At 41.8% G+C, this 12878-nt stretch overlaps 1 protein-coding gene across 1 annotated transcript in view; it reads left to right on the forward strand.

Annotated features, from left to right (window-relative positions):
• The window catches only part of LOC104523398 (kinesin heavy chain), a gene marked incomplete at both ends in the record, with an annotated part of 35195 nt that extends 22648 nt beyond the window's left edge, over positions 1–12547 (forward strand). Inside the window, 9 exons of the mRNA XM_010165956.1 lie at positions 373–519; positions 2872–3060; positions 5522–5639; positions 6728–6804; positions 8199–8308; positions 9333–9434; positions 10044–10104; positions 11595–11666; positions 12443–12547. Of these exons, the coding sequence (XP_010164258.1) occupies positions 373–519; positions 2872–3060; positions 5522–5639; positions 6728–6804; positions 8199–8308; positions 9333–9434; positions 10044–10104; positions 11595–11666; positions 12443–12547 (981 nt within the window). The remainder of the gene's footprint in view (positions 1–372; positions 520–2871; positions 3061–5521; positions 5640–6727; positions 6805–8198; positions 8309–9332; positions 9435–10043; positions 10105–11594; positions 11667–12442) is intronic.
• Between the last annotated feature and the right edge of the window lie 331 nt (positions 12548–12878).

A 12878-nucleotide genomic window follows, 5' to 3' on the forward strand; every position in this document is an offset into this window, starting at 1 on the left:
TGTTAACAGGTTTGTTTTCATGAAAGATTTTGTTATCCACTTCGGTAAAACAGATTACTATAAAATATATTTGAAAAATAAATTGAGTTTTATATTCTTCTCCACCTGTTTCTCTGTGATTAACCTTCTTTGACATGTATTATGCAAATAAGATTCTTAGAGGATTTACTACATTTAATAGATCTAAAATAGCCTTGTTAGCAAGCGAGTTGTGAAGGTGGATTATGGCAAGGTGGAATTGTACGCGTCGGTACATCGAGCCAGCAGTGGTCAGGAAAATACAAGACAATACGGTGTAACCTTGATAATCAGAGAAGAACTGATGCCCAGTCTGCAGAGGGGAGGGTAACTTCTGCTTTTAAACCTTTCCAGAGTACTCTGACAGCCACCCAGAGGGAGCTGGGCCAGTTGCAGGAGCTCAGTAACCATCAGAAGAAGAGAGCTACAGAAATCTTGAACTTGCTGCTGAAGGACCTGGGTGAGATTGGAGGAATCATCGGTACTAACGATGTTAAAACAGTAAGTTGGTTATCTTCATTGCTTCTCCCCCAGCCTTTCCTGCAATATGCAAATACTTGACGTGGAAGATGTGTGATGCATCAGTCCTTCTCCCAGGACACTGCTGTTTAAATCCTGGCTAGAGCACAGAGGAAAATACTGAAGAGATCTTTGTCTGGGTCAGAGCTGGTCAGTGTCTCTGCACACAATTACTACATTTATTCCTAGCTCTGTGGTTGGGGCCAGACTAATGCAGCCCATCTGTGTGCTGATGCGTTTTTTTAATGGGGGTGGACTGAGTTCCCCCCAAAACAACACACAAGTAACCTTATTCCATCGTTAGCTGGCATGACCCAGTATTCCCAGAATCAGAAGAATCTTTATTGGTGACATTTGGCTTCTGGGTGACTACTTTTTTTGTTTGAAGTTTATCCTAAAGCTATTATCTAGCTGAAGGTGCCCAGTTCTCAAAGCCAGCAGTCTGTTCTGACGGCTGCCCAGGGTACCCAAATGGAAAGGTCTGCACAGAAATTGTGTTTTCTGTGTTCTGCTGTTTACTGCCTTTCGGCAGTGGGTGGCTTCATCAAAGAACTCACACTTTCATGTGTGTTTCTGAACACAAGATGCTTTAAAAGTACTGATTTCCAGCACTGGTAAATTTCTGCTGGGTACCACTTAATTATTTACATGACAGTTGGACCTGCTTAACTTTTATGTATTGACTGAAGATATTTATAGAGGAAAAACTGCAGAGGCTCATTTTCCTCTGAGGTTGGAAGGTAAGAACAGGAGTGAAAGTGGTTGAAGCAGCAGAAACTTCAGTATCTGAATGTGCTTGCAGGTGGTGCAAATTTTGGCCAGCTTTGCTTTGAAATTCGCCTTCTGCCGGGCTCTTGGGTTTACAGACATGGTAAAGGAAGTAGCTACTCACTTTGTCACACTTCTCCTGTCGTAGATGAGCAAACTGCTAAGCCTCAGAGAAGATATTTGTAGGTCATTGCTAAACGACACATTTCTGGTGGAAACTTTTCATGGCCTGGAAAATACTCATAGTGATGTTAATGACATTTTACATAAAACCATGTGAAAAAGAGCAATTGCTAAAACTGGCTAAGAAATTAATTTTCAGGATGTATGTAAATTCCTTGCCATGCACTCCTTTTCCTTGCTTTTAGTTCACCTCTCAGGTTTTGAGCAATGAACTTTCCTGAGTATGTGTGGCTGGAGTGCTTTGAGTTGACTCGGCGAGTTGTTGATATCCTGCTACAAGCCCCTTAGATCAGCAGATGCTCCAGCCTGCTCTGACTGCAGAGGACACCATCCCTGTTGTCTGCTGTGGTTATGCGGATGCCAGGACCAGAAGACCAGACTTTGTCAGATGTTACAGCAACCTCTGGTGGCCGTTGTAACAGGAACTATGGGAGGAAATCTTTGAAAATGGAGGTGGATTCTGTTTGATAGAAATTTTTATAGTAAGTGAGATGTCAGCATTTTACAGGACAGCTGTCAGTGTAAATAAGGCCAGATTGAGAACTCTTCAGAAGAATAATTTCAAATTTGTTGGCAATTAGCATCTTCTCAAAATATGTCTAATTTCAGACCAGACTGAGAGTTTTGGAAGCAGCTACATTTTTTTAGGCTGTTAGGAGAAGATACAGCACGTGTCATCTTCCCCTTGGTGGTGCTGGGAAAAAGGCAAAAAGCAGATGAAGTTGGGAGCCATATGCTCACTCAAGGAGAACCTTCACAGCTTGTCAGTAGGTTACATGGATTAAGTAGTTGAAGAAAAATCATGAAGAGAAAGACATGCAAATAAAAGGCACTGTGTGAAACCAGGGAAGGAAATGATGTATAAATGGAATTATAGTAATATTCAGAGACGAGAGCAGTTACTTTCCTCTTGCCAGGTGAGATTTCCAGACCCATGTCTGTCTTACAGCTCCGTATTGAAGAAGCACAACCCTTCAAGAGGAGATTTCTTTAAGGACTACTTTAAAAATGCTCCTCAGCTTTCAGCTGCTTGAAAGAAGAAAAATTTCCTGTGCTGGTGACATGAGAAGGTTTCTCCAGAATATGCTCTTGTCATGGTGTCAGGCTTGATTATTTTAGATGTTGAACCACTAAATTGATGAAGCACACTGAGTGCAAGGTTTAGTTTCTCACCTTTGAGGCTTATCAGTGAAGATTGTAAGAAACAGAGTGATGTAACATGTTTACGGGTGACCTGCAGGTCTGTGGGTGCTCCTTGAGTGCTGCTGTGCTTTCACAGAGGCTTCCAAGCTCTAGACAAGAGTTTCACAGCAGGCAGACTGCTTTGCCTTGACTCACCTGTAAGAACCGCACCTTAAAGATTGCAATCCTCTGTGTGTTTAGTTAGCAGATGTGAACGGGGTGATCGAGGAGGAGTTCACCATGGCACGGCTTTACATCAGCAAGATGAAGTCTGAGGTGAAGTCCCTGGTGAACCGCAGCAAGCAGCTGGAGAGTGCCCAGATGGACTCCAACAGGAAGATGAACGCCAGCGAGAGGGAGCTTGCAGCTTGCCAGCTCCTTATTTCACAGGTACCTTTGTTCCTTCCTTGTCCCTTTGCACCAAGGTTTGGTGACTTTCTCAGCCTTCTTCCTCACGAAACCTGCGTGCTAGGAGTGAGAAATGAGAATTCTGGGAGCAGAGTGGTGTTTCTCTTGTCTGTTTTGTTGGTTTTTTCTCTCTTCTCCCATTCCTCCCCCTCAGTGTTTTTCAGCACATTCTGTGGCAAGAACATGTCCTGTTAGAGATCTCAAAATGTGGTTTATGGCAGAATACTGGAAATCCTCCTCAGAGTGATTTCCTCAGCATGAATTTGTATCTTGTACTTTCACTTTAAAAGCAATGTGAGAAAGGAAGGAGTGATTGTATCGTTCGCTAGCAGAACATTCAGAGAGCTGTTGGGATGCTAACAAGATAACTGAGCAGCAATATATAAAATAATAGGTTATGGAAAACATTGCTATATAAGCATGGCCAGCAGGTTGAGGGAGGTGATTCTTTGTGAGGTCCCACCTGGAGTGCTGTGTCCAGTTCTGGAGCCCGCAACACAAGAAAGACATGGACCAGTTAGAACAAGTCCAGAGGAGGCCACCAGGATAATGCTGAAACTGGCAGAGGGGAGATGGAGATGACATGTGAGGAAGAAATTCTTGGCTGTGAGGGTGGTCAGACACTGGAACAGGTTGGCCAGAGAAGCTGTGGCTGCTCCTCCCTGGAAGTGTTTGTGGCCAGGTTGGATGAGGCTTTGAGCAACCTGGTCTAGTGGAAGGTGTCCCTGCTGCTGGCAGGGGGGTTGGGACTGGATGAGCTTTAAGGTCCCTTCCAACCCAAACCATTCTAGGATTCTGTGATGCTAAGGTAGAAATCCAGATGGTAGGAGGGCTTCAGAGTGGGTGGCAGTTACAAGCAGTGCTGCTTTCTGCAGACTGCTGCAGGAGAGGGGCTGACTAAAAAAAACCGCTTTGAAGTGGACACTTGAAGGGGAGGAGATGACTGGAGTTTACTGTATTTCATTTGCTGCCAGTTAGTCTAAGAAAACCTAGAGCAAGGACAGCCTCTTGTCCTTCAGCAGAATGTCTTTATTAAGTTCTACTCAATAAAGCTGTAGCTGGAAGTGTGCTGCTGAGTATTACAGGGAGGCTGGAGTCCTGAGGGTATTGGCTGTCCAAAAAATGTTAAGCAAAAACTATACTTTCCATCCTGTCTTAAAGCAGACCCTGGGTTGGCATGGCCACTGATGGGAGTCATCCTGCTGACCTGGCCTGCTCCCTTTCCTTGGGAACTTGCACTAGAAAAGCAGATTGAGGTTTGACTCACAAAGCAGCTGTGTGCTGCTTCTGCAGGCACTAGCATGGAGCTGGGGATGAAGGTCTCGGCAGAGAGTGGTGGGACAGCCTCTTCCAGACGTGGAGTTGGCTTATGCTGACTCAGTGAAGGAGTGAGCAGGAGGCACTGCTGCCTCTGTGGGCTTGGTGTTTGTCCTCTTACGCTGTAGTCACGCTGGAATCACAGAGAGCTTTAATGCTCAGAGCTTGTCACAAGCATGACCTCACTGCTGTCCTCAGTACCTACTTACAGACAGGAGACTGGAGGTTTAGGATTTGAGAGACTTATCCAAGTATTGGATGTTCATGTGGTGAAGAAACCAGACCGAAATGCTCTTAAGCAGGTGATCACCTTGACTTGGTGTTTTGGAGGTTCTATAACTGGGTGCATACTGAGGCCTGTCTGTGAGGAGAAGCCAGGTGTTGTTATGGTCAAAATCTTGTTAATGGTCAAATGCACCTTATCCATAAAGCCACCAAGTTAAAAAAGGAGAAGAAAAGCTGCAAGGCAGCTTGGGAAGAGCTCAGAGAGAGCAAGCCTGGCAAGTCCTGAGACCTTGCAAACTCAGTCATAGAATCATGGAATGGGCAGGGACACCTTCCACTAGACCAGGTTGCTCAAAGCCTCATCCAACCTGGCCTTCAACACTTCCAGGGATGTAATAATTCCCAGACAGTATCTTAATTTTTCTCCCAAATTAGAAAATTTTAATTTTATTTTTGATATTTTCAATCCATTCTTCACTATTTTCTTTTGAAACATAAGCCCTTCTAGCTCAAAAGGCTGTTACCCTGAAAAAATTATCAGGATGGCTGGGGAAAGTCAATCTGAGCTTCTGCAGGTTGAAGCATCCAGGAAGCCACCTCAGAAGCCCCATGTTGAGCTGGTTTTAGAAAGCTGCTGCTGTTCGTTTAACATCAAATCATGAGCTTCCCATGATGTTTTGGAGTGAACCTGCGCTGTTCAGTCCGCGTCTTGGGCTGCTAAGTGTGACCTTTAAAAATGGAGTCTGTTTTGGTCCATGAGCTCATTCTCAGGAGCTGTGTTTTCACCTAGTCATCAGCTCTTTATGTGGGGAGCTTTCTCTTTTTCCTCCTTTATGTAGGAAATTTCTAGGTAACAGGCTGTGATACTCACATCTCATTGCTATTCCCCTTGTCTTTAAAGCACGAAGCAAAGATCAAGTCCCTGACAGACTACATGCAGAATATGGAGCAGAAGAGAAGGCAGCTGGAAGAGTCACAGGACTCTCTCAATGAAGAACTTGCCAAGTTACGTGCTCAAGGTACAACAGTGGGTCTTGTGCTCATCATTTCTGTTCCCAACTCTATCTTAGAAAATTCAGTGTTGGCTGAAGTATCCTGTGTAGAGTAGTCCTACAGCATTTTATTGGCTGCTTAATATTTTGCATTGAAGACATAAAATTGTGATTTGGAATATTTAACACATTGCACCTCCTTGTAATACATTACACTGCAGATAAAACCAGAATTATCCCTTTCAGCCTAATCTTTTCACAAAATACAGAGAAACTTAATCTTTCAAAAGAATCAAAAACTTTTACAAGTTTCCAGGATGTGAGAAATAAAAAAAACCCAAACAACCCTACAAATACTTGAGTCAAACAGCACCAATCAATCTTGCTAAATTTGGTAAAATTCTTGGATATCTCCAATTTCAGTTGTCCCTGTGGCAAATGCCCTGCCCTATTCAAAAGGAAGCTGCTTCCCTTAGGATTGAGTTGAAGGTGTGTCTTTCCTAGCTCCTCTATAGGATCCAGCTGACTTCATTTTAAGAACTGCTGGTTTTTCACCTTCTGGTTTAATGTAGAAAATGAGTATCAAAAGCAGTTCTTCCAGTATTGCTGAGCTCCTGGTTTACTTATAATTACTATGTGACCTAGTAGCCTTAACATTACTCTGGATTTCTGTTCTCTTACTCCAGAAGCAGGAGATGGTAAAAAGATTTAAATTTTCTTTCTTTTCTTTTTTTTTTTCTTTGTCTTCTCCTGAATTTTTTACAATAGAATTTTTATTCCATCTCCTGACCCCACTCCTAAGAAATTACCTGGTTCTGGAAGCCACCATTTCCCAGCAGAAAGTAGAAGGGAACAAGGAGGATTGTGATAGGTAGGGTTATAAGGAGACAAGGGTAGGTTGGAAAGGTGCTGAGTGGGCTGTTAGTAAAGGAGGAGGAGGAGGTTTGGGCAGTGTGGTCACAGGTTGGGTGCTGCAAACCATGGCTGTTCCTGCCCCTCCAAAGCTGCCTCCCCTGATCCCACTGCCCCCTGCAAAAAGAGGAACTGGGTGGTTTTTTTAATAGCATCTTTTGGAACTGTGTGGTTAATTCTCAACTGTCTCCAACTGTAAACAGAAAAAATGCACGAGGTCAGTTTCAAGGATAAGGAGAAGGAGCATCTGACCCGGCTGCAGGACGCAGAGGAGATGAAGGTAACATGGCATGTGGCAATTTTAGAGGGTATTTCTCAGTGAGATTGTTTGTTAAGCTCATAACGAGGGTGTAATTTTGTCTTCCTGTACCCAGTGAGTGCTTTTAGAAAACAATTGCCAACCTCTGTTAGAAAACCCAACCTCATGTCCCTGAGTCACCTTCGCAATTTGAAACTGGAGAACTTGCTAGTGTTGAGGTTGTTCACCAGGTGATGGAAATAAATAAGTTGTAGCCTGAATATATCCGAATATATCCTGAATATATCTGAAGTGAGCGTGTCTTCTGGGAGCAGTTTGTAAGCTGGGCCAAAATCAAAGAGTAGAGAGGTCCAGTGGACTGTGTTTGCTGAACTGGACGTGCCTGGGTTCCTCAACTCACAGCACCAGAGAACTGAACTAGAAAAGTCAGTGTATTGTGTCCATAGTTGAGAACAGTTTTGTTACATATGATATTGATTCATACAAATGATATTGATTCAACTCTATGTTACTCTGGTTTTTTGCCACTGGAACTCTGCTGAAAGTCAATTTGCTAAGTAGGGAATCAGGCTACTGGGGTTAATATAATTCAGGTACTAAAATTTTAGAAAAAAAGATCACTTTCCCAAACCATTTAGCAAGAATTCTGACTGTCTCCTAGAAATAATAATGAAATATAAACCTGTTTTCCAGCATTTTCTTCTTCCTTTGGAATGCAGAGAAGAAATGTTAGGCAATAATGTGAGTTGTGTTTCTGATTACCTAAAAGGAAAAATATAATTTTACAAGGATAGAGGTTTGTCAGCTACAGAACTTTCACCTCCATTATAAAAATTTAAAGTTATTCAAACAGTTGTACAGGTTTTTTTAAACCTTCCTTCCAGTTGGAAGAAAAAAGCAAATCTTTTATTACTATCTAAAGAGGTGATGCATTGAGTTTTTCTTACTACTTGAGATATATTTAATCCTAAAATTTAAATAACAGGGCTGTGGATAAACAATTCTCAGAGAAGGAGAATGTTTTGGGTTTCACTTCTGTCACAGGTATAGCTGTACACTTATTTTTGGGGTGAATAAACAGGTGAAATAATAGAGGACTGGTAAAAACAGTGTTACTCTTGGCACTTGATATGCTAAGACCCTAGATTTCACATGCAGTAGTTTTTGTAAGAAAATGAGTAGAAATTGGTGTAAATCTGTTGCTAACAACTGTCTGAATTAAATGCTTGGATGAGTAGCTGCACAGTTTTGTAATCATAGAAAGATCTCGCAGGCAGATTCCTGAATTAACCTAATTAGATAAGTTTCACTCGAATCCAGAAGGATGGGTGGATTTAGCTGACGTGTAAGGAGGAAGCTTAGCTGTGTTTCGTGGTTTCTGTTTCACATATGGCTCTGGTTTTTGCACTCTGCAGAAGGCACTGGAGCAGCAGATGGAGAGTCACAGGGAAGCCCACCAGAAGCAGCTGTCCAGGCTGAGGGATGAAATTGAAGAGAAGCAGAAAATAATTGATGAAATCAGAGAGTATGTTCACTTGCTCCGTCGCTTTCTCTGTTCCTGCCCTGTTCTGTGACACTGTAGGGATGTTTTGGGGTTGGTTTTGTTAGTTTTAATTGATGTCTATATATTTCAGTGTCTTACAGAAAGTAGTGACCTTACATGCAACAGCCAACACTCTCATTATTTTGCACAGTTGATTATAGTGCCTGATTCTTTATTGTGGAGCTTTAAGACGTCCATAAAATTATGGAGAGGAAAAAGAAAGATAATGGTATGCCTGCAGGTCAGGAGGTAAGAGAAGCTTAGAGGAGAAGAGATTTTAAAAGATGAAGGTTTTGAGGGTCTCTTGCAGCTAGTAATGCTGCCACAGACTTTCTAGGAGTCTGGGTGACCCGAACATGTCCCATTTGCACACAGAATCACAAAGTGGTGGGGGTTGGAAGGGACCTCAGGAGATCATCCACTCCAACCCCCCTGCCAAAGCAGGTTCCCTACAGCAGGTTACACAGGAAAGTGCCCAGGTGGGTTTGGAACATCTCCAGAGAAGGAGACTCCACACCCTCTCTGGGCAGCCTGTCCCAGGGCTCCATCACCCTTTAATATTTCTTCACACCTTTAATATTTCTTCCTGACCCAGCAATGTAACCCTGTTAGGTACTCCAGCAGCACATGTCAAACAGAGTTGTTTGTTCTTGTGCTCTTCTTTTTGTCAGTGTTCATGAAATCTAGGTAATCCTGAGGTAGTGTTCATTTTTTCATCATATTTATTATGTGGCCAAAAACTAATAATAGGGAAATGAGGAAACAGGACAGAAAGATTGCAAGAACAGTTTGTGTCCTTTAAGATAAAGGAAGCAAGCCACTGAATTTAATTCTCTAATATTTTAAAATATTGTTCTTCAGATTCTTTATGCTTTCAGAATTTTTCAGTAGAGAGTTACAGCTTTACTTCCTCTGTCTAACCCCATTTTGTTTAGGGAGATTTACCCACCACTTGTTTATGAGCTTTAGGACTGAGCCATGCTGACTTTTTTCTTTTGCCTCCCAGTATGAATCAGAAGCTGCAACTGGAACAAGAGAAACTGAGCGCTGATTATGATAAGTTAAAAATTGAGGACCAGGAAAGAGAAATGAAACTGGAAAAGCTCATGTAAGTCAACACTTTTCTCATCTGGTGTCTTTGAATATAGTGTCTCTTAATGTATCCACGGGAATTATCCCAGTGAGAAGCATTTATGTTGAAATATTCACACTGAAGATATTTCAGTAACAAAGCCAACATGCAGTACTAATAACTGATTACCAATTACTCCTTATTTTTATGGCATAGATTTTTTAATAGTGGATTTGATACTTCCCCAGGTTTTTTTTAATGAAATGTCATAGCATGTTTTAAATCCTTCATTCCTTAATGCACAGCAAAAACAAAGAAGAAAGAAGTTGGGGTTTTGGGGTGGGGTTTTTGGTTTTCTTTTTGTTTTTTTTAAGTAATGAATCAGATATCTGAGTAAAATCCTTTCCTGGAAATGAGAGATAAAAATTTCACTTGTGGACACAAAAAGTGGAGATGATGGCTCAGCTGTTCCATGTGAGAAAGCTGCATATTTGGGACAGTTGAAAGCATAATTACAGATGTAAAGAAATGTACAATTTGCTCACATCTGCAGATGCTCTACCCAAACTGAATGAGGATTGATTCTTGTTGGTCTTTCATGACTTCAACAATTTTGATTTGTGTTTAATGTCCTGATCTTTCTAGACTGCTTAATGATAAAAGGGAACAAGCAAGAGAAGATCTTAAGGGACTGGAGGAAACAGTGGTATGTCTTAATTACATTTTATTGAGTTGTTTTTTTTTTTCCTAGCTCTTCATCACTGGTGTATTACCAAAACACTTGTGTCAGTGCCCAAGGAAATGTCCAGAAGCTGGACAAAACCATAACTGGTTTAGGAGAATCACACAGTGATTTTTGCCAGTGTTAATATAGAATCATAGTGGTTGGAAAAGACCTTTAAGATTGAGTCCAACTGTAACCCCAACACTGCCAATTCCACCTCTAAACCATGTCCCTGAGCACCTCGTCTGCCTGTCTTTTCAGTCCCACCAGGGAAGGTGACAAGTAGTGGTGGTTTGACCCACAGTGGGACCATGTGGTCCTACATTCACTCCCCCCACCCGGTGAGATGGGATGGGAGACACAACACTTTGACTCATTCTGCTTCCCAGTGCTGGGCTGGTGAGGGAACAAGAGAAAGGGTCCCATGGGAAGGAGTTACGGGGGGTGGTCTGCTGGGGCAGCACCCCAAATGGGAGCTCTTGGGGAGGTGTCTGCTCTGCCACTGTGTTTGAATCAGAGTGGCACACGGTGCCTCTTGTGGGTGCCACATCACTCATACGTCAATAAGCTGTGCTTGTAATGGATGGTTTCCAGCAGTCCATGAAGGAAGCTTCTCCTTTTTGATTTGTAGTTGGTTTTGCCTTTTAAGAGATAAAGGTGAAAAAAAAAATCAAGTTCAAAAGCTTGTAGTCATGGTAGAGCTTATTAAGCGATTCATTTAAATTCCAGGTGTGAGTGAATAAGCATAAAATGGAAAAGTTAAGGTTGCTTTTACCAACTTTGGGAAGACACTTCTCTTCAGTAGGTCTCTGGTGCAGTATGGGGTTGGGGCCAACTGCCTATCCATGAAGTTTCTTTTCCTGCAAATGGATTAGTGCTTCCATCCTTCTGGGAGTAGCTGCAGCCACTTCTTGTGTCACACCTCCAGTCTGGAGTAAGGTGATTATTTCACTGAGCTTGAGAAGTTGATGCATATGAAAAAAGCTGGGAAAAGCCTGGATTTTTGCCAAAACTTACAAAGCACTTAAACATCTTCAGTGCCTGTGAGTGAGCATTCAGAGTGAGTGAGCATTCAGAGTGAGTGAGCATTCAGAGTGGGCTGATGTGTCTGCTGGAGAGTGAACCCAGAGCTATTTCACGTTGCTAGATGTGTGTAACCGTGGCCAGTTTGTGAGACTTCAGCTTTCTGCTATTGTTTCCCCACCCCCTAAGATAGAGTCAAGGTATTTTCAGAAGTAGCTTTGGTGTGGTGAACACCTTGGGAGGTACAAGAGCTCTTCAGTGGGGAGCAGCATGGGCACTGCCTTTCTGTGAGCTGCACATACCTACAGGCAGGTAGATCTCTACAAGGAAAATCACAATAAAGTCATACTATGGACTGAAATCTGAGGAGAATCTTTACACCAGAGTATCTACTATCTCTTGCTGGTTTGTGCTTTTTTAAAAAATTATTATTATTATTTTGATTCCAGGCAAGAGAACTTCAGACTCTACACAACCTACGCAAACTGTTTGTGCAAGATCTCACCACCCGCGTTAAAAAAGTATGACCAAAGTCTTACCTTTTTTTTGCAGTATTGACATTTGCTGGAAGCTTTTAAGTGCATGTTGTTACAAAATGGGTTATTGTCTTTTTCAGTAACACTGAGCAATGAGATTAAAACTGTTCTGAAGTTTCTTAGCTTTTATTTGGTCCTAATTTGTTAAGGACAAATCTCGCTTGTTAAGTGAAATGAACCAATCCAGTTCAGTTCAGTTACAAAATTCTCAAAGATGGTATGAAGGGGTACCAGAAATTATTCAATATAACTTGCACTGACTTATGCTACTCGGGGTGCTGCTGTCCTTTCTTTCCATGGGCTTGTGACTGGCAAAATTCTTGTTTGGCAGAAATTAATGTATTTTTAACTGTTGAAAAAGAGTCAGAGCTGCATAGATAGTCAAAGGCTTTGAAACAATTTTTAGTCCTTTAGAGTAGTTTTGGGAAAGAAAGAGTTTTTATACTTTTTTTTTTCAGGTTGAAAACACATATTAAATAAAAATGTCTCTCAGGAGTGGGAAAAAGTGGGAAAAAGGGGTTTTCCCCACTAAAATCTATGATTTTCCTATTCAGGATTCCTCCATAATTGTTCAGTAAGAATAGTTTTTGTGTAGCGGGGAATGTGGCTCTTAAATATCAAATGAACAGGTAAAATAAATTCTCTTTAAGTTGAGGCTCTGAAAGACTTTCCTGACTTTGTGAAGCTTAAATTGACAAAAGACCTGAGCTTCCTCTTGAGTTTCTGCCTGACTTTGCTGAACTCTGCAACTCTCTGTGCAGAGCGTTGAACTCGACAGCGACGACGGAGGTGGAAGTGCTGCGCAGAAGCAGAAAATTTCCTTTCTTGAGAACAACCTGGAACAGCTTACAAAGGTTCACAAACAGGTAGGGACTCCACTTCCTTCCTTCTCTCCTTCCTTCCATCCTTCCAAAAAGAAAAATACTTTTTTTTTAATGTTTAAAAGGGTAATTTTTGAAGGTAACGTACTGTCTGAGGAAATGGTACCTATAGATCTCAACTAAACTCGTTGGTGTTGGAGCTGCTCTTCCCACTCCCCATAATTTTTATGGTGAAATGGACAATTATTTTTTTTTTCCATGAAAATAGACTCTAGCACTCTTGGCAAGACTAACTGTCACTGTATTGGTGTCATGCCTAAAAACCAGAATAAAATGTGTATTATTGCCTTGTGTGCCGATAGCTGGTTTCTAGATG

Source organism: Antrostomus carolinensis, unplaced genomic scaffold, assembly GCF_000700745.2.
Source record: "Antrostomus carolinensis isolate BGI_N321 unplaced genomic scaffold, ASM70074v2 scaffold18884, whole genome shotgun sequence".
Lineage (NCBI taxonomy): Eukaryota > Metazoa > Chordata > Aves > Caprimulgiformes > Caprimulgidae > Antrostomus > Antrostomus carolinensis.